The sequence below is a fragment of the Gekko japonicus genome, unplaced genomic scaffold (genome assembly GCF_001447785.1).
Source record: "Gekko japonicus isolate JY-2015 unplaced genomic scaffold, Gekko_japonicus_V1.1 scaffold52, whole genome shotgun sequence".
In the NCBI taxonomy this organism is placed as follows: domain Eukaryota; kingdom Metazoa; phylum Chordata; class Lepidosauria; order Squamata; family Gekkonidae; genus Gekko; species Gekko japonicus.
Genome location: NW_015168653.1, coordinates 463,790 through 487,748, shown reverse-complemented (window position 1 = coordinate 487,748; position 23,959 = coordinate 463,790). Strand labels below are relative to the sequence as shown.

The window sequence follows — 23,959 nt, the reverse complement described above, 5'->3', positions numbered from 1 at the left end:
TGCTCTCACCATATGTAGTTGCCAACCTCCAGGTGGTGGTTGGAGATCTCCAGGGATGACAACTGATCTCCAGGCGAGTGCCTGTCAACAGGCGAGTGCCTGTCAACCGGCTCCTTGGAAGTCAGTCCCGCAGAATTCAGTGGCACTTACTTTCATGTAAGAATTCGATGGATGGTAGATTTAATCCCGAGTCACGTAAGTGATTCTCTCCGAAATAATCGCATACACGTGGAGTCGTATTTTCAACACCACACCAGCCATGTTCCTTCAGAACCAAGTCCCGCCGAATACAAGGAAGCCCAAATGAGAATACGGAAGCCATGGACGCAAGAATAAAGAGGGAGTCTTTGTGGCGCCTTAAAAGACCTAATACGACTTTATTCCCAGCATAAACTTGCAGGGGCTAGAGCCCATTTGTTAAACCCTTAAATGATCCCGTTTTATTGGTGCAAAAAGCCGTTTGTGAGAAAGGGAGAGGAGACGAGACGCTTTCCAGAGTCTCCCAGGCATCGCCACAGGAGGCAGCAACCGCTGAGTTTTGTCGCGCCTGTGGCAAATCCTACAAGCGCATCTGTTCCCCCTCCTCCTCTCACTGGGCTTGGAAAGGTTTAACGAAGTGGTTATTGAGCTTCACTCCCCTACTGTCTGTAATGTATCCACCATTACCACGTGTGAGACCAGGCCATGCGGTCGTTGCGCACAGTTCCTGAAGAACAATAGCTGAGCGGATCCTAGCCAGCACCAACCAGAGGGCCAGGTCCGCGGCCGAGAGCCTATGGGACTCTCGGCCACTGTAAATAGCCAATAGGATGACTAGTGGGTGTGCTTTGGTGGTGGGTTTCTGGGCATATATACCGGCCTGCGTGCCGGGGGTCCTTGTCTTGTTCTAACCTAATAAAGTACTCCTTGCTGAATCACTCAATGTTGAGTACTTTTCACTGTCCAAGTCCACACCATGTGGGGGAAGCACGGAAGCAACACCAGACAGGATAGCTTTATTGATACAAGACTATTTATAAGACCTGCATTCAAGACTGAGTTCAGTACATTCAGCCAGAGCAGGGGGGAAAGTAAAAACAGGCCTACCTGGATCCTCTAGTGTTTTTTTTAAAACAGAAGTCCCCCAAATCCAGTATCAAATCACATATTAAAGCCAGGACCACAGACGAACCATAAAAAACACGGCTCCAATCCTTTGCAGTGGTGCAAAACACGTAGTCATGAATTCATGATTGAAAAAATAAAACCACCATTCATATAGCAGACCACATCTTAAATCCATAGCTATTTGGTCATCTCAGAGTCACCATCAAATCACTATTATGTCCATGGCCACAGGCTGAACCACAAATGTCACAAACCCATTTTCTTTGTGGCACTGCCACAGTGCAAAAATGTGTTTTCAAAGCAGATTCTCAGAATTTCTACATTTGGTCATCCCAAAGTCACCATAAAATCACATATCATGTCTATAGACTGGGGCTGATTCTGCATTGGCTTTTCCCTCCATTGTTTTACGAAACCCACGTTCCCCTCTGCCTTGCATGCTGGTTTCACTTGGGTTTTATGGTGGCTTCCACATTCCATGCCACTTTCAAGTTCTTTGATCATCGCATTTTATTGAACCTTCTGCATGGATTTATGACCATTCTATGGCTATTCAGGGGTGACTTTGCAGTCAGTACAGCATTGCCCCGAAGTATTTAAAATAGTTGCACTATTTCCTCCCAGTTGAGAAAATGTGGATCAAATGCTAGATGCAGAATCACCCACAAACTGCACCACTAAAATCACAGATCCATTGCTTTGTGGTCCTGCCACAGTGCAAAAATGTGGTTCCCAAAGCATGGATTCTCATGATTTTCAGGATTTATGTGTTGTCACCCCAAACTCACCATCAAATCATGTATTGTGTACATAGCCACAGACTGCACCACAAAAAAACAGGTTCCCAAGCGCACCATACAGTTTGAAGGTGTATGCATCCTGCTAGGAAGAAGTCAGAAACAGTGGCAAAAACTAGCACATCTATTAGTGAAAATAGGTTAGGGGTCTATTAGGAATTAGGGGAGGAACAGAAAAGGAACAATTAGGATATCCCCCAGCCTTCAACCTAATCATCTCCACCAGGCCAATCCTTACATAAAAACATCTAAAATGAGTTTTCATCCTGATTAATGTTAAAGTTTTTATTGTAGCAACCTTCTGCAAAAGCAAGGCAGGAAAGCAGGGAAGGTGGGCTGTCTTAATTTGCACTCTGAATATAATCTACTTTTAATTTGACAGCTTCACTGGATTGAAATGTGGGCCAACTGTCTCACAAATTACTTTCAGGGCTCCCAGTATTGGACATGGTCAATAAACCAATGGTGGATGGGTCCTTTGGATCTCTTGAAAAGGAACCTCGAACTAGATGCTTTAGGCTGGGGATTCAAAAACACAAGATAGCACTGATTTCCATGGGGAAAAGGTAGGAACCTACTTCACTCTAATTGAAATAAATGCCTTTAATGATTTCAAGTGTGGATAAATAATTCCCATTAAAAGACTCAGAACACTGCCATAAAAATGGGTGCAGAGATACAAGAATACATGATTTCCACAAAGAGAGGCTTAAGCGGCAACAGAAGAGGTATTACCTTTTCCTCTTCTCACTGCATTAACATTCTGTGCTTACTGAAACACTACATTTATCAGGATTCTTCAGCAGAATGCTTTTAACTTGTAATTCATTTACAAAGAGGTAAACTGTAGATCAGACTTTATAACAAGTGAACTTTCTTCACATTTTGTATTAATAACAGAAAATGGAATGTGTGGTAGCTGATGTGAAAGACATCCACCTGAGACCCCGAAAAGCTGCTGCCAGTCTGAGTAGACAATACTGACTTTGATGGACCAGAGGTCTGATTCAGTATAAGGCAGCGTCATGCGTGATAATAATTTATTAAAATTCAAAACATTAAAAAAGGACTACTCAGACTACAACAGCAGTTGCAGTTGGTTTAGAAGTCCTCATGCTTTTTATTACAGAAACATACATACACTGTTTGATAAGCCTTGAAAATTTTACATACATTGAATGTATCACCAAACTTTTTACAGTGTGTTCCAAAACTATACAACCGGTTCTCTTGTATAAAGGCCTATATTTGTGTCTGTTTTTTTTTAAAATGCAGATGTTTATGACAACCTTGCATCACATAAATGGAAACATTTGTCAAATTAGACAGTATATAAGAGTTTTGTACAATCAACTGTTTTGTATAAGGCTATAAGAGAAGCCTTTTCAGAAAGCAAAATAGTACTTAAGTCACTAATAAGGACAGGTTTTCAAAAGTTTTTAAGACCAGTTTCCCATCTGGATCAGACATGTGACTGGCCCAATTATAAAACATGCTGTGAAGCCACAATAGTGCTTCTGATGGGATTATGAACAGCACCGTTAGTACAGTATCATAAAGTATTATGATATAGAACTTCAGGGCCAAGGCATCTAGACCTGTAGGGATTTTGATAAAACGAAATACAGACATTATTTAAATAGCGGAGGCAGGGGTGGCGATTTCCTCCCCAGTAACATCTATACATCATTATTTTTTGCACTGTATTAAAGCCATTCAGAAACTGAACTGTTAACAGAATGACAATTATTTCCACATGCAAGTCTATTACAGACATTACATTTTTAGGTGCATGAAAATGTTTTAACTGTAGAGATAAAAATGAAAAGTGTGCATGTAATAAAAATATGTTTGCAAACAGCTTGGTTGCAGCTCCCGTTCAGTGTTCGCTTAGTGGCAAACACAGATTTGCCACTGCATAATATGTTCAGTGACCTGTACATCTCATCCATGTTTCCCATTCAAAACTTTTGCATAGTCAACACATTTAAATAGAACTAAATTCACACTACAGTGCTGGGAAAGGGGACATACAACTTACTTCAAACAAACTGGAACATTAAGTATGGAAAATATTACTCTATTTTACAAATGCGGTAAAAAAACAGAAAATCCAATATTTTTCAGCATATAAAAATAAAAGTAAAATGCTCAGTTTAGATGAACAAATAACTTTAAAGCTTTCCTTTGTACATTTCACATTCTGTGTAAAATGTTGTTCTACTGGGTTAATTCAGAACTAATAGTGCAGGCCAATGGGGACAAATCTTCTACATAAACCACAGACACAAGGATAATGAGTAAGAGAATTAACTACATTAAACATCACAGTATTCAAATAGGAAACGTTTCTCATCTAAAATGGTTTTTTCAAGGAGTCAAGCTAATCTACATTTGAAGTCCCAGTTGAGAAAATTTCAAAGTATTTAACAAAATCCTTTAATACCTCAGAAATCATTTGTATTTCTAGTTTACATAGTTTTGTTTTAAGTGATGTGCTTATGTACAATCTTGTATTTTTATTAAAGTCATTCATATGGTGAGATACATAGGTTGATTTCCTACAAGCATCTTCCTGGGAGCAAACCCCATTGAATAAAATGGGTCTAATTTCTGAGGAGATTTGCTTAGGGCTGCTCTCATAGAATCTTCCATTACAACAGCAGAAATGGTAGTGATTTCAGGAGAATGATGCATTTATAACCCCATGTTGGGGGTGGGAGGGGCTGATCTCAGGCCCTCGGTCCCATAACAGGTGTCTCGTGCTGTCATATATTGTAATAACCTTTTCTTTTTAAAAACTAAATACAGATGTATCTGTTCTCATAAGACAGGACTGTTTAACACTGAGTGGGACACAGCTCCGGCAGCAAAATTTGCCTTTCCACATATACACATCGACACAAAAAGGCAGCTTTTGATTTTGACTTCCACACCAGTAACTTCAGACTGCACCAGGACTAACATGGAATGGAAGAATGGGGGGGGGGGAGAGACTCATATGTTCTCAATGACTTTAGGAAAATTCTGGGTTGAATCCAGCACAGCATTTCTGTGAATTCAAGGGCTTAGCTAGCTCCCCCCTCCCATGGCAACTCAAAATGCCCCCATAGGACAGAATTTCACAGAGTATTTCAGGGTGCTGCAAAAGGGGAAAAGCTAACAAAGCCATGCTCCATGAGCAGAAATCCAACACTGTGCTGGATCCAACCCTCTGTCTTGAGTGGTCTAATAAGCCACTTAATAAAACAGGAAATAAAAGATCAATCTATCTGGAAGTTGTTTACACAGCTAAGGTTTTGAGATGGTTGTATCAGAATTTTATTTGCACCCAACACCTTCTAAAACTTAAAATTCAAGACACATCCCTTCCTATTTTATAGCTGCCCTATTCAGACACTCTAAAACTTTCCATGTGAACCAGCTTTGTGGATATTACTTCCAAACATAGTTGCATCCTCCAGGATGTCCTGGAGGATGCTGTGCCTAAATAGTTTTGGATCACGTGAACCAAGCCTTAGGAACACTGAAGCTGACTCTCTGCTATCATTTATTATCACTATCCATGAGATGAAAAGGAAGATCCCAGAAAACCCGACATGTCATGTGGATTTAGGCCGCTATCCCCTCAAAAGCAGCTGCTCAAAAAACAGAAGCTCAGAAACAGACCAAAAAGCCACAATGATTTAAAAAAAAACAATCTCGGCCCCAGCCGAGGTGCTACAAACTCTGGCTAACCACTGTTAAGATATTTACCAGAGGACAGCAGAAGCTTATTGCTTGGACATCAAGCGCTCCTTTGTAATTCATCCAACTCGCTGCTTTCAAATTGTACCACAACAACTAAAGGTCGACTCTGAACCTATAAAGGATTGGAATGAAAGTTCTCATTTGATGTGGAAAATACCTATTCCACTCTCACTGGTATTCTAGCTCTGTATTGGTGGCACACAGCGTTAAAGAAAAACACCCCAACAAGAAAAAAATGACTTTCATTTTACTGGAGCAAACAATGTCTCTGCATAGATAAACTAACATTTGTTATTGAAGATGGTGCCGCTACGACAAGGCCGCCTATCTTCTCAACAGTGCATCAGAATTCCTATGTCTTTAAATAAGAAGAATGTGTTGGCAAAAGCAATCCTGACTCTTCATTGGTATCCTTTCATGGTCATACTGTGCTGTGTTCACCTATGCCACCAATACGTACATCCTCAATATGTCCCCTCTCAAAGAAAGCCCTCTTCATTTTAATGTGGCCCCCAAGCAGCACTGCTGGCTTTAGTTATCACACTGTAAAATGTTTAACGGCTTTTAAAAACTGGTTTGCAGATTTTAAGGCAGAAACACACTCCTTTTAATCCTCCAACTTGACATATATATTTTTTTAAAAACCCTTGTTCTTTTTGTAAAATAAATTTATTTTGGATGGTTAGCCTCCGTGAAACATTAGAGTATCTCCACTGCTGGTGCTGTAATTATAGGGGCTTTTTGTTTTTTAAATGACAGGGAGTGGTGAAAGCGTCCCTCTGGTGATTAGTAGCCATGTTACCAGTCAATGGTGTGCCGTATGCATTCAAAGCCTGAGAAGAAACCTCAGACATCACCCCTTCTTTTGCAGTTGGTCCAGTTTCCTTTTTAAAAGACTATAGTTTTCCCTGGTCCCAGCTGCTGTGGGGTCAAGCTTCAGAGAGACTTCATAGTGTTTCTTGGCTAAGTCAAGATTTCCCCAGCGATGGTACAGCACAGCTGAAACAGCAAAAAGAGGAGTTTTTGTTAGCAACGTGGTTGGAAGAATAGACAATCTTGCCAATTACTTAGAAAACATTAAAACATTCAGTTGGCTGCCGGCGCTGTGGCAGCCTGTTCCGTTGCCAGCTGGAGGAGACGCGTTTGGGAGCCGAGCGGGCCAAGGAATGACAAGAGCGGATTGTGCTAGAGCTATAAATTGCTGTTTTTATCTGGAGAGCTCATGGCGGTTTGCAAGCACGGCACAAAAGAGCCAATTTGCCACCACTGCCGTGCAGCCACCTCTGGGATGCAACGCACTGCCTGGTTGGTCGATCGCACAATGCAAGTAAGCCTCTGCATTCTTGGAACTCCATTCTCTTGTTGGCAATTTGTTTAGCAAGTCATCAGCATAGAAATCTAGCCGGTGGAAGAATGCCTTTAAAAACAGTAGTTTTTAAAGACAATGGACGTGAAAAGAAGTACAAGCAGTGTGTCTGGTTTTTTTTTTTAAGTTTGCACTAGGGGAACTGTAAAATGTCTTACCCAAATTACCATGGTAACTGGCTGCATTTGGATTGGCTTTAATTGCCTTGTGGAACAAAGCTTCCGATTCCTGAATAATTCAGAAAAAGAGATCAACAGGACCAGCTATTTTTTGTAGTGCACACAATGTCAAGTACAACCAAACACCATCAATTACCTCATGCTCTGTGGTCTATTAACATGATTATGTCACCATATTTTTTTCCCATGTGCATTCACACTTCTACTTTCCTCTAATGGATATACATACAATGTAATTCACAGCCTGATCCAGCTGTCTTCTGGTAGTTGCTGTCAATTAAAGAGTAATTACTCTGGTGCGAGTAAGAACACAAAAACACTTGTGGACAGTATTATAAACTGGCTACTCAGAGAAATTGCCCCTTCCAACCAGCATTCTTGCACTTTAACTGAATTTAGTCCCAAATAAACTGATAAGACTATTTTTGATGCAGTTATAGTAGTTGAAAATTGCAGCCAGAGATTTTAAAAGGGTTTTTTAAAATTATGTCCTGCCTTTTCATAGGTTTGTAGCAGCTATCTACAAAGTTACTCAAAGACACAGTTGTAAAATCCAGTCAGTTAAGACATACAAGAAAGATATTAACCAATGGAATGGATCCCCTTCCTCCACTACTGGAACAGAACTGTGGGCTTTTCCACTTTTTTTTTTAGTCGGTTCTGGCCCCATACTGCTTCAGTTTATCCCGATTTCCGCATGCATTTTTGTTCCTTTAATTTTCACTTTTGTTGGGGTGGGGGGTATGTGTTATTTCTGCCCTCTTTTACCCAGCACTTGAGACCACTTTTACCCTGATGTTTTTTGGGAAGCTGATTTTGAGTCAGCTTTTTCCTAGTGCATAATATTTCTGTCCATTTTCCCACCCAACACCAGCCCACTTTTCAATGATAGGACCGTTGTCATCACTAAACCTCCCACAACTGATTATAATTTTTTTTAAAAGCCCTACAATAGCGATATAACACCGTAGTGTTGCAATGATAGTTTAAGCAGATTATCTGAATTCCCAGTTTTAATGTTTTAAAAAGGAAGTCCCTAGCCCTTTCACTCATGGAGATATAAGGGAAAAGGATATATCCACTAGAGAAAGTGCTAAAGACTTACTTTTTTTAAAAAAAAAATGAAAGCTTGGAATTCAGAGAATTGCTTAAACTGTCACTGTAAAGTTTCACTGCAACACAACAGCATTCTATCGCTATTTTAGGGCCTTTTAAAAAAAATAGAGGGGTTGCTCTGACACCACTGATAACGACCAATGATGACAACACACACCCCCTTGAAAATCCTCATTATTGAAGGCACTTGCAGAAGAACTGTAAAAATGCACAGGATGGAAGATGTGCAGAAGAACCCTGCCTAAACCAATTCCAGTGCTTGTGGATCAACCGACAAGAAAATCAGGAATAACTTGAGCATGTAGAAAAGAACCGTAACTACAGAGAATGGAGATTAGAATGTATTTATTATTTTTAACAAAAGGCCTAAAATTGTTTTTTGGCTGACTGGTCAAAGCTGTATTTAATTTTCACAAAGAAGTATTGAAACTATTGGATATTTTCACAAACAATATCCTTCCCAAACAACATTTATAAACATTGATACAACATATTTGGTCCAGTTTGCCCTATTATTAATTAAAGAAAAATTGTAACTAAATAGATAAGTTATCAACAAAGAAACTGAAGGATTCAGTTTTTACATGTGATCCCATGGAAGGACTGCCCTCTACTGTATTGTCAAGCTCACCAGGTAAGATCCTCTTTTCAAACCCTGCATAGGTGAGGCGGGTGGTAAGAAGAGACAAGGCTTTTTCAGTGGTGGCACTTCACCTTTGGAATACCCTCCCCTTTGAAGCTTGCCTGATGCTTGCCTTTCCTTTAGATTTCAGGTCAAAACCCATGCTTTTAAACTAAGGGTTTTTTAAAAAATCTTTTTTCGTTGTTCCTGGCCTAAGGACTGTTTTATCAATACAATTTTAGGTTGCTCAGTGTTCATTTCGTGTCATGGCTTTCTTCTAAATGATCTTTTTGCTTTGTTGTATTATTTTAGTCATAAACCATCTCAAGCAGGTCTCTAGAGAGGTGGCATGTAAATTTGCTAAACACACAAATATATATTGTTTAAACCTTGACAGCATAGTTTTAGATGTTCTTACGCAAAACCATGGTGAATACTGAAGCAGTATCAAGGACTAATCTTATCTGAGGAATAATATTCATAGAAATATGCCATTGTTTCTCAATGCAGCAATGTAATTGTATCTGCAATGCTGACAACTTATTTTCTGTCTTATTTACTGTGAGGTGTACTCCAAGGTAATTATTAGAAGGGCTTCTGGTACCTTATATTTCTGTGATTTCCCCAGTACATTTGCCAGTGAAAACATGAGAGAATGATCATTAGGTATTAACTCCAGAGCCTCCCGTCCGACAGCTTCAGCTTGTGCCAAGTTACCTAGGAATACAGAGAATGAGAGGGGAAAAGGTGAATAGTAATTTTAACACTGTTAATAGGCTGGCTACTTTGCACATGTGGTATAAAGTTAATAACCCTGAACATACAAGGCCATCAGAGGGCTTGCAAGAGAAGTGAAGTCAGCACATTCAGACACAGAGACCAGTCTATGTTTTCATCATATTTTAAACCTGTGAGAAATGGAAATATTTAACAGCTAATAAACATATTTTAAATTGAAATTAACATGTCCGTATTGACTGTAAACAAGTTCACTTTGATCTGTGATTTCAGTGAGCTCATAAACGATTTTGGAAAATCCAGAATTTGGCCACGTGACCATGGAGATGTCTTCAGACAGCGCTGGCTCTTCAGCTTGGAAATGGAGATGACCCCCTAGAGTCGGATTCGACTGGCTTTCGAGCAAGGGAAACCTTTACCTTTTACCTAAGGAAGAAGTGAGCCCATGCTGAAAGGCAAGGCACCAAACAGTTTTGGATGGTACCCTTGGGTCTCCACCACAGTACAAAAGAGCATGGGTTGAGTGCCAGCAGCCTGAAGTGATGGCTCGTTAGTCAACTGACAGGTACTTGAGCTGCCCTCTGCTGATGATTTGGAAACACAAATTATTTGAAACACAAAGCGAAGCAACAACTACATGTATCATTTTATGAAGATTATGACATTGTACGATGTGTGACTGCATTAAAGTTTCTTCCATATGAATAATTGCTCCAAAATCAAAAGGGCTGTTGTGAGAAGACTTCATCCCTATGGCCTGCTCCAGTTCCTGTCCACTGCACACATTCAATTCCTGCAAACGTGGATACTTTATTGACTTCAGTGTAAAGATAACTATTATAGGCAGGGAAGCTCCTCCATGCCCAGAGCTAATTGCTGGAGTGGGTTGCTCGACCGCAACCATCAATTCATTATTGTCTTTCAAATTCAGTGCTGTTTTTTCAAAATGCCAAAGGCCTATTTTAGGAATGATTCAAACTCTTGCAACTAAATGGGCAGGGGAGTATTTCAACCATATAAACTACAACAACCTCCTTAGAGAAGGGAGAGATAAAAATGTTCTTGATATGAGGTAGCAAGAACTATTTCCTGGAACATAAAGCAACAACTGATCATTGAAAGCCACAGTACAGAAGCTCAACTCCCAGCCCCCCTTGAATAGGTTCAGAGGAGCTTCTATTTGAGAACTAGTTGGTTTTCTGAATTGTGGTCTCCATATAAATGGCATACTAGTATTTCCTCTACAGAACTATTCGGGGAGGGAAAGAACAATAAAACTAGTACGTAAACAAACCATGTGTATGTGTGTGTGTGTACAGTGCCATTAAGCTGTGCCATTAGAGAGACCCCATAGGATTTTCAAGGCAAGTGATTAAGCAGAGGTGGTGTGCCATTGCCTTCCTATGCAGAGCCTTCCTTGATAGTCTCCCATTCAAGTACCAACCCTGCTTAGCTTCCAAAATCTGACAAGATCAGGCTACACTATACCATTCCACATCCAAACAAACCACTTACTTGAATAATAAAGTGTAAATCTCATACTCTACCTGTGTTATCAAGCAATATAATCATGTTGTTCCAAGCTAAACTGTGTTGTGGTTTCAGAACAGTGGCATTCCTCCATGCGTTCAATGCATCTACATGTCGATTTAGATCAGCATACTGAAAGTAACATAGTTGGTAAATAAATGCAGTCCTGAATACATCAGATTTTTATTCAGATCTCACATCCAACTCATATTCCTCTAGGCAGAGAATATAAATCAGGTATATGAAAGAACCAGAACAGCAAGAAGCAATATACTTTGTAAATAAGTTCTCAAGGCAAATTTATAGAGGTCACCGTTTGGAAAGACAGGACAATTTGAACTGAATGGTTCTCGTTCCCTGCTTTTAGTCAGAGATGCTGGGGGAGGGATGGGAGCAGCAGAACAGTTGAGCTAATCCATCGCCTCCCAAAGGCTGAATATTAGGAAGTTTTGTGACAAGGTGGACATTTTGACAAAGTTTATTTATTTTGACAAAGTCACATTTCTCTGAACTTCTAAAGCGTGTGTGAATGGGATATCACAGGTATAACTCCACGGACAGAACCTTCATACCACCTCGGATATACTGATTTTCAGAGGAGTCACATGTTTTAAAGCCAATTATCAACTACTAGTGGCAAAGCCCATTGTAGACTCAAGACAACAAGCTCTAGAAAGATGCCGGCCTTGCAGCCCGCCAAATGGCAGCCTGTCTCTGCCCGCCGCCGATACAGTGGGCTTGGAGGGGGGCACGGTAGCAGGTGAGCATGGGGCCAGCTGAGGGAGCGGTCGCAGCTCCGGCGTGTCTTCACCGGGGAAGGGGCAGCGGGCGGGGACAGGAGGTCTCGGCAGAGGGGAGACCTGAGGTGGTGAGGGCTGCTCCGCTGGGCTTTGCACACGCCCGGCAACGGCCCGTTCCCCTCAATGGCTGCTGGGGATGGAGACCTCGAGAGGGCTCCCTCAGACAGAGCTTCGCGCTAGGCAAGGGGAAGGCATGCGGGAGCTGTAACTTGCGCCCCCAGGCCGGCCGCCCCGCCCTAAGAAGTGGGGAGGATATTGACAGTGGCTGGCTGCAGAGAAGCCTTGGTGGTCTTCGGTCCCTGCTCATCTCCCCCCCCTGTGCGAGGGGCTCTATGCAAAGCAGGCGTCCATCTGGTAGAGGAAAGGGAAGCAGGCCGGGTGGGTCGAGGGCAAGAGCTCTGTGTGAGCGCTGCTGGGAAGGGGTGGCGATGAGACTCCACTCCAGTGGCAGGAGAGTGAGAGGCAAGCAGCCTGGCCAATGAAAGGGGCCCTCCCGGCCTGGTGTCGGTTTCTGTTTCCCGCGCAAGCAGCCTGTCCCTTCTGTCACCTTGCACCCCACTGAGGCTGAGATGCTGGGTGCCGCCTCAGCAGCCACTGGATTGGTACAGTGTTGGACTGACAGTGCAGGGACCCAAAGGCTGTGGGAGCATGTGGAAGGTTCAGAAAAGAGTCACACGAAAACTCAATTATTAATATACAGAGATACCAAGCCTTGACAAATCCCAGGCACCAGGTTGCAATGGGGTCTAGGGATTTCACTGTGGTGCTTAGTTTTTTTAGCAATGCTTTCACTGTAGTGTCTCTCAATGAGAAGCTAATTTATAATTTCATATCAGCATATGTTTTGTTATATGGCGTAAAAACACATGTGCATGAAGTTCTTGTCATAGACTGTTTATATGTCAACTTTCTTCCATCCAGTGGTGGTGGACGAATTCATTTATTAATTAGTTGCTTTCTATATTTGTTCCAAGATTCAATTAAATTGAGCTTTTTAAAGCAGTAATGGAATCATTAGAAATAGGGGACAAATTAGGCTATGGTTGGTGATGGTAGAAAATGCCATACCAATGCTGACTTATGGCGACCCCATATGTTTTCCAAGGCAAGAGATATTCAGACGTGGTCTGCCATTGTCGGTCTCTGCGTAGCAACCCTGGACTTTCTTGATGATCTCCCATTGAAACACAGACCAGGGCTGACCCTGCTTAGCTTCTGAGATGTGCTGAGATTGGGCTAGCCTGGCCCATCCAGGTCAGGGAAAACGAAGAGCAGGGAATAGCTTTTTGTTGTAGTGATAACAACTTATATTTGTTTACGTACAACATTTTTGTCATAGCTTTAATAAAATTACAAGAGACTGTGAATGGGTTAGGATTTGGTTTTGTGGGGAATATAGTACGAAGCTCTGAAGATGGAAAAAAGAGTCTGGCTTCTAAATTTTTGGACTAGCTTCTACAGCCAAGGAAAATTTGTCAAGGCCTGAAGTAATGAAAGAAATCAAGTAATGTGTGTGAACCCCCCACCAAGAGCTGCAGCTCTACAGTACACAGTACACAGGTTACACACTTACGACAACAGCTCTGTACCCCCAGGAATATATGTGATATTATCGTCTGATGTAAATTACTAACACACATCCAGACTTAATGACATTTAAATTTTCAGAAGAGGGGGGCAGCTATTTCACCAATTCCTCTCTCCCACTGCAGGTCCCCACTTTGTCCCCGATGCTGTTCCTGAGGTCTGCTGACTCCCGGGGGGGGGGATTTCAGGGGGCATAGAGGATTGCAGTTGGAGGGGCAATCATGACAGTCCTACGCCACAAAATTCACTGATGGTTGAAGACACCAACTGTTTCCTCAAAGTTTCCTCATCTGAGAAATATACTATGTTAAATCTATGAAATTAGTCCTTATGCTTCACTGATTTTAGGAAGGGCGAGGAACAGTGCGTATGTTGAGCATATGTACCCAGTCCTAGCCTGAGGATCGAAGGCTGCTGGGTAGCTGCACCATCTCCCTCCCAGGAAGACAAACAGCAAGGTCCCTTCCAACTCTAACATTCTATGATTCTATGAAAGGGCACCCTGGCTCCAACTCCGATCCAATCTAATTTATTGCAGCAAGAGCCAGTAAAACAGTACAATTCTGATATAAGAAGGATTAAAACAGTAATAACATGGGAATAGTATAAAAACATTAACAAGAGAAAGTTAATAAAATTAGTAAAATAAAATAATGTTAATAAGAGAATCGTACAATTTTTTCAGCTAAAATACGTTTACGTTTCCTAATAGCTAAGGAACAAATTTTTGCCACAGTGTAAGTCACTGAGCTCTGAACGTCTTCTAAGAAGAATTTACGAAGTACTTCTGGCCTAAAGTCAAGATAAGACTGCAGAGGGCTAAATCTAGACAGAAGGGGTAGTATAAGATGGTCTCGTTCCTCCTGATAGAATTTGCAGAACAGGAGGACATGAGTAATTGATTCCACCATATTAGCCATGCATGGGCATATACGTTCATGCATTGGAACTCGAGTAAATTTACCTTGCAGTACAGCAGAAGGGAGTGCCTCAAAACGGGCGCTGGAAAAGGCCCATCTATAGGGTTCATAGGTAATATTAACTAAATAAGGGGCAACAGTAAAATTAGGCCAAGATTTTTTATTTCTGAAGTTCTTGTGTAGCAAAGCTTCTTCATTTTGTGATTCAATATCACAAAGCCTCTGCGCGACAGCTGTTCTTGCCTTGTATAGGCTTCCATAGAAGAGATCTTCTGGGAATAGGCCAATCTGATTTAACTTATTAAGAATTTGTGTGGACCAGGCACGGTAAGGGCCCAAGGCTAAAAGGTAGGGTATTAAACCCTTTGGGTTGTAATGAATTTTTAGCCAGAGTGTTATAGCCTGTTCCCAGACCTTTGCTTCGACTCTGAGTAGACCAGCCTCTTGCCTAAGTGTTACATTAGAAGTGCTTCTAGGAACGCCAAATAGAGATCTAAGAAATTTAGACTGAACCCTTTCAAGGGTCTTTAGATTGGCAGAAAGTCCAATTTGTGAGTCTGGCTCCAACTAAATATTTATGTAGCTCACCCATCATTACATTAATAGCCAATCTATTTTTTTTTTTTTAAAGGAACAACATGTCAAAACCATTTTAATAGAAATATGTGCCCCTATTCTACTGTTTTCCTCCACTCTTTTTTAAAATCTTCAGTACTACTTCAGTTTTAAGAATACATCTTTAAAGTCATAAATCATATTTTGGGGGAGCTTAGAAATCAAGCAACAAGAATTCTCAAACCGCCAGTCCTAAATGAACAACTTGAGAACTCTAGTCACAACCTAACAGACAGCTACAGTATGAGGAGCATGAAACTGTTTCTAGGTTTGTTCCACAGGGCTCCCCTGACAGACAGTGATACAAGTGGCCAGCAGACAGCTGTGTATCAAAGGTACAACCATGATCAAGAAGAAGAAAAAAATACTTGCACAATATAATATTCCATCTATGGGCATATAAACATGGGGCGCTTTCACACATGCTAAATAATGCCGTTTCAATTCACTTTGGTGAACATTTGCAAGCGGATTTTGCCATTTCACACAGCAAAATCCAGCTGCAAATTGCACTGAACGTAGATTGAAAGTGTCTTATTTAGTGTGTGTGAAAGCACCAATATGTATCAACAGGCTTATCATATCAGATGATGGCCTGATTTATTCAAGCAAAAGGCAACCAAATTGAAAAGCTGCAACATTTTGAGGCTGTTGCTGTATCAATAATTTTAAACCAAATTACAGAGGAAGAATAAGTAGTCCACTCCCTTTTCTCAGTTTCTTACAGTACCACCCCAAGAAGAGTTACAGTCTTCTGAGATCCCAGAAGGCAAAGGAGTTAGGATTGCAATGGATTTAAGATTGCACGGTTAGAATGGAAGCCTGACAACAGAGCCTGTGTCTTTTCATTTCTGTACAGCACTTACTTAACAAAGGCACTGGAAATAGCAAATTATAATAGGAATTAGAGTTCTGGTCTTTCACCACTATGTACATGCACTTGGTCTTTTTCCCCATAGGGAACATATATAATATTTATTTATTTATTCGATTTGATTTGATTTGTATCCCGCCCTCCCTGCCGAGGCAGGCTCAGGACAGCTTACATAAAATATATTAGAGAACTAAAACACAGGATTAAATCACAGCAGTATAATTATAAAACATTGTGTAAGTGCTAGTGCTGTTCGTGAACGATGGTGGGCATTAGCAGCATCTAACAACAAGAAGAAGAGATTGGATTTATACCCCACCCTTCACTACCCAAAGGTGTCTCAGAGCAGCTTACAAACTCCTTTCCCTTCCCCTCCCCACAACAGACACCCTGAGAGGTAGGTGGGGCTGAGAGAGCTCTTGACAGAAACTGCTCTTTTTCAAGAACAGCTCTTATCAGAACTATGGCTTGCCCAAGGTCATCCAGCCAGGTGCAAGTGGAGGAGTGGGGAATCAAACCCGGTCCTCCAAGATTAGAGTCCACGCACTTAACCACTACACCAAACTGGCATTAACATATAAAGGATGATGTTAAGGGGCCAGGGCCTCAATTTATTGCGGCGGCTCCCTAGTCGAAGGCCTTGTGGAAGAGCTCTGTCTTGCAGGCCCTCCAGAATGGTAAAAGTTCCCGCAGGGCCCTGATCTCTTATGGAAGCTCATTCCACCAGTGCAGAGCCACCACTGAAAGGGCCCTGGCCCTCATCACGGCCAACCTGGCTTTTCTAGGGCTCGGGAGGGCCAGACGGTTTTGAGACTCCGATCATAGTGCTGTCTGGGGAACATGTGGGGAAAGGCGGTCCCTTAGGTATGTAGGCCCCTGACCATATAAGGGTTTAAAGGTAAGAACCAGCACCTTGAACCAAATTCGGTATGCTACAGGCAGCCAATGCAGTGTTTTTAGCGCAGGCTGGATGTGCTCCTGCATAGGGAGACCCAACAACAGCCTGGCCACTGCATTCAGCACCAGCTGCAGCTTCCAGATTTGGGACATTGCAGTAATCCAGTCTCGAAGTGGCCATTGTCACTGTTGCCAGGTCATTGTGTTCAAGGAAGGGAGCCAACTGCCTGATCAGCCGAAGATGATAAAAGGCTGACTTCACGGTGGTTGCTACCTGGGTCTCCATCGTTAAGGAGGCATCCAGGAGCACTCCCAAACTCCTGACCCTCGGTGCTGGCACTGACGGTGCCCCATCAAAGGCCGGCAATGGGATCCCTACCCTCGGGCCACTCAGACTTAGGCACAGGACCTCCGTCTTCGTCGGATTCAATTTCAGTCGACTCAGTCTAAGCCAAGCAGCAATTCAATTCTATGCAGATTTACTTCATCAGTCTAAGCCCAATTAAATGATTTATTTCACTGGGCTTTCGAACGCAGTAACACTGCATAAGATTATTTTGTCAGAGGTTCCAAAGTCTGATTTCTTGAGGAAGAAGGCAAAGTACCTGGATATTAATGCCATAAAGTGATCCTCAGTGTACATCTGGTCTTTATGATACTCAAACTGCAGTTTTGCAAACTGCAAAAGTTGCCCTGAGCCCGTTCGCAGGGAGGGCGGGGTATAAATACAATTAAAGAAACAAACAAACAAGCAATCCTAAATTTGTTTACATGGAAATAAACACCACTAGAAAAATTAAATCTGTCATAGCACTGTCTCTTAAAATCCATTTCGGCTTAATAATATAATTAAATTCACTTACCAAGCGTCCTAAATTGTAGTAACAATCTGGATATTTTTTCCTATGTCTGATTGCAGTCCAATAGCTTTGCTCTGCTTCTTCGTATCTTCTTAAACTATTCTGTACTATTCCTAGATTCATCCATGCTGCTGCAAAATCAGGCCTAGCCAAAATTGCCATATTTGTCTTAGTATACGGAGTGAAAGATTCTTTTTATATCATTTGTGCAACAACTGGACTTTTTTATTGTTGCTAAAAAACTTACTGTATTTGCACAGCTAGCGAGAGAAGCTCTTCAGCTTCGTGGAGTTCATTCCTTTCTTTCAAGATGTTTCCCAGGTTGTTCATGGCATGCACATATTTAGGATTCAGTCTGGGATTGGAAAGATAAAAAAGAATTATTAGCTGGAAAGAGGTTATACTATTCATTCCCTTTCAACTTCACAGCACAGTCACCCATTTTCAACCCCTTCTTCCATTTTATATCAACTGGTGGCAGCCCTAGGCAATTGGACGCTACGATTCACAAATCAGACCACCATCCCCTGCCCCAGACTCGGGCCATTTTTTAAAAATAGACAAGGGGAAGCCAGAGGCAGGAAAATGGCACCCCCTTGGGAATCTGTCGCCCAAAGCAATAGCTTTTATGTTGCTATCTTAATAAGCATGGGCTTGCTTCCAGCATAGTATTAAGGACTGCACTTTCAACTATAATACACACCATATTTTATTAAGAAGAAGAAGAAGAAGAGATTGGATTTATACCCCGCCCCAAGGGAGTCTCAGAGCGGCTTACAAACTCCTTTCCCTTCCCCTCCCCACAACAGACACCCTGTGAGGTAGGTGGGGCTGAGAGAGCTTTTTCAAGAACAGCTGTGCCAGAACTATGGCTTGCCCAAGGTCATCCAGCCAGGTGCAAGTGGAGGAGTGGGGAATCAAACCCGGTTCTCCCAGATTAGAGTCCGTGCACTTAACCACTACACCAAACTGGCTCTCAAACTGTACTGTTAAAAATAAATACCGCTCCTTATTATCAAGTCCTTCAGAAAGATCATTTTCAACAAGTCTTTTGCCACGTTTGCAATGCTTGCTACATTTCTTCTATACCATTCAAATACTTCTGGGATTTCCATGCCACTTCCAATAATATGCAATTGTCATTCCAGTCACAACGATCAGATTTCATACCATATTCTAAACTGGCTGTTTGTACCATTGTTTTATAACATTTCAAAACAAATAAAACCCTTGTATCGATTTTTTTTTAAATGTATTATACCTTCCAGTGACAGCAAGAAGATCAAACACGATGAAAAGCTGACCTTGCAGGGTGCATCCCTTAATGCATTGTGGTGTTCTCTACTGTTGATGCTGAGCTTTTAAAGTAATTTACCTGAATCTACAGAAAAGTCAGCATTATTCCAAATCAAATTGCTAACAGGATATTGTGTCCTCTCTCTCTCTCTCTTTCCTACTGGTCGATGAAACAAGATCCCGCAACTTCTTCCTGCTCATTTTTTTAAAAGTAACTCCTACCTTACAGCCTCTCTGTAATAACTGATTGCAGCACTTTGATTGCCTTTATCAGCCAAGTTTTTGCCAACATTATAATGAACCTGAAAGGAAAGGCAGAGCTGTATTAATTGCTGCACACATTTGGTTGTAGTTGCTCACATCACTGTATTTTTATTTATTGACTGAAAATATTTCTATGCCGCCTTATCACCTCAGCGAATGGTAGTATATTAATTTTTCTTTGTGTAGAAAAAATTCTGTAAAATGACTTGCACAAAACAATTTTACTATTTTTTATATTATTGCATATACCTGACCATGGTGATGGTCACCATCTTGGAATAACATGGGAATGGATCCAACTAGCATTTCCACTGGTGAAAAAGGGAGAAGCCCCCCTTGCCCACTTATGAAGAGAAACCACATGGGACTAGGGGTTTAGTAAGGAGGAGAAATGGGTGAGACTGCACAAAAAGTCTAGCTGGATCCAACCCATGGATTATTTACAGTGAATTCAAAATCGACCTAAAATAAAGATGCCCACAATCCTTTTTTTAAAAAAACTTTTTTCTTTTTGGTATTTTTTTTTTTGCGTGTGTGTGTGTGTGCCCATGCCTGGAAGTCATGGCAACCTCTGGTGACTCCTACTGGGGCATGGAGGACGTTCAGAGAAGTAGCTTGATGGCCTGCCTCTGCCTCTTGGCCCTGGTATTCTCTGGAGGTCTCCCGTCCGAATACTTGCCAGGGTTGGCCCTGCTTAGCTTTCGAGATCTGACGAGATCGGGCTTGCCTGGGCTATCCAGGTCAGTGCCCCTTTAAAAAAATTCTTGACACATACTCCACCCTTATTGAATGCAGACCCCTTCAAATATTGGGCCCAGCTCAACATGCAACTCTCTTCTATTTTCCATTTTCCTTGGCAATGGCAACAGCAGAGTCTATTGATGGGGCCTCTGTTAAGGCCTAAACAGTGCCACAACATCCTCCAGAAGCATCCATGGGTGCCAAGAATCATGGCATATGTAGTTAGACAAAATGACAATAGAATGATACAACAAACATAACAAACATGCCAACTAAAACAGTGAATTCTTAGCCTTTCTGAAATTATACTGAATACATTTTAATTCAGCTGAATTTTAGAGTAGAAATCCCTACCGCTAGGGCTTTGGTTGAATTTCTGAAGCTATTCTAGCCAGGAAGAATGGGGGAGGGGCCTTAACAAAATCTGTGACGGGCCCCAAAGTGATCTGAAAGCTGCTTCCTCTACATTGACCCCCATTTTGTGCATTGTACATTCAGGCTTTGCCCAAGTCAAAGCCTTGTATATTTTGTGCATTGTACATTCAGGCTTTGCCCAAGTCAAGTAGTTTGTAGGTCTCCTTAATTTGCCTTTGCTTTCCAAAATATTTTTGGGCCAGATAAAGGCAGACTGGCCCATTGTTACTTTCCAGTAATATTTATGACTTGGATCTCACCCAGGATTTCTGTCCACAGAGCACACAGGATTTCTGTCCCCATCTCTATCCTGCTTGGCCCAAAATATACTTCAAAATGCTGCACCTGGGAAAAGGCCCACCCCCAGAACAGCAGTGGGCGGAGTCAGAGGTTAATGGGGGCAGGAGACAATCAGCAAATATGAACCCCCTGTTTCCATCTATGGAAATCCTCTATGGGATCCAAGCCAATATGTCCCTCCATTGCCAAAGAGCATACAAGAAAGCAGGTAAATGGTTCCATCATCATTACTGCCACACATTTTCTTGCTAAGAATTAATTACTAGTAACATCTTAATAAAGGACATACAGTTGTCCTTCCACCCATACCCAATACATCCAGTCCAATCCTACAAGTTCAGAATTAAACAAACAAACAAATGAACAAACAAACAAAAGAGTGGGAGTCCACCAATTTCAACCAAGGACACAAGAGGCAATAGTAACTTTAATAAAGACAGCAAGTATCAGAGAAATGCACACAGAAACCAGCAAGGACTTGCGAGAGGCATCTCATTTCTCCCTCTCACACTACTTCCTCAACCTACAAATATTTGGGCATAACTTTCCATGAATCCTTGAACTGGAATGCCCACATAGATTTAACAAAAACAGCAGCTCTCAAGACCATAGGTACATTAATGGGATTTTTCCACAATAAGGGTGGCCACCTCATAGATCCTGCCATTAAGCTTTACATTAGCAAGGTCATCCCCCAAATACTCTGTGGTGTTGGAAGTATGGGGATGGCAAGATCAAATCCTTACCAAGCTGGAAATAATCCGAAATAATTTTATGAGGCGCATTCTGGCACTCCCACAGGGGACACCAGCAGCCATGATGCGAGCTGAGCTTGGCTTACCCTCAATAAGGGCTCGGGCACATGTTATAATCTTGAAACTTTGGAAGAAACATCAGCTAGCCAATACTAGCACTTTTAGTAATTCTAGCTTCCATATTCTGCAAACTAACAACCCAGCCCATCTTAGCATACTACCCAACATCATTGATAAATACACAATTCCGGACGACTTATTATCCCCTTCAGGTAACAACTTACATTTGCGGGACTGGGTCTACAATGAAGATACACTAATTGACAGATCCCTAATCAGTCGACAGAAATTTGCACTGCGATATCCAGCATTTAGAACAGACCACTCTAGAGCCTCCTATCTGGCTCTTATTTCAATATATAGCATAAGAAGGGCACTCACTGCTCTTCGCTTTCAGACCATGCCATCTGAGCTGTTAAAAGGACAACACCTCAAAACCCCGTATGATCAACGTATCTGTCTGTGCGGGATTTCGGTGGAAGATCTAACACACTACATTTTAGAATGCCCTCTGTATACTGGCCCCAGAATGAAATTTCTTAACCCAGTCCTAACAACTTTACAATCTACATCAGGCATTGAAATAGTAACCTTTTTGCTCTCAGACGTCAATCCCACTATCTCCTATAGAATGGCACTCTATGCTCATGCTGCAAGGAAAATTAGAGATAAGGCTATGGAATGACTGTACTTTCAGAATGTGCTATTTGAGAAACCTAATTTAAAAAAAACTTATATTCATACTTCATCTATATATTTAATTTTCTTTTAAATGTATTGTCAATCTTTGTACAACCAGTCTTTCATATTGTGATGGCCATTGGCTACATGCAATAAACTTTGAACTGAACTGAACACTACTTCCTCTTTCCTCATCCTGAAAGCCCACATAGCCTCTCCCCTTTTCTTGTTTCCTTCTCTCCTGGGTCGCCAGCCTCCAGGTGGGGCCTGGAAATCCCCTGGAATCACAACAGATCTCCTAACTACAGAGATCGTTTCACTCTTAGGGTTGCCAGCTCCAGGTTGGGAAATTTCTGGAGATTTGTGGGTGGAGCTTTGGCAGGTGATGTTTGGGAAGGGAAGCAACCTCAGCAGAGTATAATGCCATAAAGTCCACTCTCCAAAGCAACCATTTTCTCCAGGGGAACTGTACTCTGTCATCTGGAGAGAAGTTGTAATTCTGGGTGTTTCCAGCGCCCACCTGGAGGTTGGCAAAAATAGTTCCCCTGGAGGAACTAGCCGTTTCGGAGGATGGAGTCTATGGCATTATACCCTTCTGAGGGCCCTCCCCTTCTCAAACCCCATGCTCCCCAGGCCGTACCCAAATCTCCAGGAATTTCCTAACCTGAAGTTGGCAACCCTATCTCCTTCCCACTCACAGCCAACCTACCTTTAACTGCCCCTAACCCCCCCTTTTCCTTAACCCCCCCCCCCCCTCCAGCAGCCTCTACCTAGGAAAACTGTGGCCCAGTTGTTTGGTGCTACAGTTCCGTCCCATTCTCTCCTCCTCAGCCATTCACCAACCTACATTTTATCTGCCCCCCATTTTCAGCTATATTTATTATTTATTTACTTCATTTATATCCGGTCTTTCTCTACAGTGGGGACCAAAACAGCATACATTATTCTTCTCACCTCCTTTTTTATCCACACAACAGCCCTGTGAGGTAGATTAGGCTGAAAGTATGTGACTGGTCCAAAATCACCCAGTGAGCTTCTGCAGCAAGATAGGGATTTGAACCTGGGTCTCCGAGACTCTACTCTGAAGCTCTAACTGCTATACCACATTGGCATTCATAGGGTGGCTGCTCTTGAACAGTAACAAGCAGCCAGGCCTAGTTGAGTCATGCAAGTCAAGAGTTATCAAGTCACTCAGAGGTTGCTGTCAGGCCTACGTCTGCCATCCTCCAAGTGGGACCTGGAGAGCTCCCAAAATTACAATTGAACTCCAGACAACAGAGATCTGTCTCCCTGGAGAAAATGGCTGCTTTGGAGGGTGGACTCTATGGCATTATATCCATTTGAGGCCTCTCCCCTCCCTCAAACCCTGCCCTCCTCTGACTCCACCACAAAATCTCCAAGCTGGAGCAAGCAACCCTGGCCCTAATGAGTCCTCCCTCAAAAACCAAAATAGACCTGGAAAGAGCCCTGCCCCCTCCCCCTGCCTTTTACTCACTGAAACCCAGCCTGGAATACTGTTGATACCTATCAACAGACACTGAGGTAATCCCTTGCTTAAAGCTACAGGCATGCCTTTTATTTATTTCTGATTTTTTTAAAAGCACCTAATGTATTTTGTTTAGATTTCACAGTTCCAGTCACCGGATTTAAGTATCCAAAGATTTCTTCACTTTGCTATTAGAATATAAGA

At 42.0% G+C, this 23,959-nt stretch overlaps 1 protein-coding gene across 2 annotated transcripts in view; it reads right to left on the bottom strand.

The window, feature by feature from the left end:
• Window positions 1–6,336: 6,336 nt before the first annotated feature.
• TMTC4 (transmembrane and tetratricopeptide repeat containing 4) overlaps window positions 6,337–23,959 on the bottom strand; it is a 58,180-nt gene continuing 40,557 nt past the window's right edge. For both annotated transcript variants that reach the window (XM_015415107.1, XM_015415106.1), the window contains 7 exons: window positions 19,277–19,356; window positions 18,006–18,113; window positions 17,762–17,903; window positions 11,223–11,337; window positions 9,542–9,654; window positions 7,179–7,248; window positions 6,337–6,653 (listed from right to left, as the gene is read on the bottom strand). In XM_015415107.1, coding sequence (XP_015270593.1) covers window positions 6,508–6,653; window positions 7,179–7,248; window positions 9,542–9,654; window positions 11,223–11,337; window positions 17,762–17,903; window positions 18,006–18,113; window positions 19,277–19,356 — 774 coding nt within the window. In that variant the 3' untranslated portion in view covers window positions 6,337–6,507. The remainder of the gene's footprint in view (window positions 6,654–7,178; window positions 7,249–9,541; window positions 9,655–11,222; window positions 11,338–17,761; window positions 17,904–18,005; window positions 18,114–19,276; window positions 19,357–23,959) is intronic.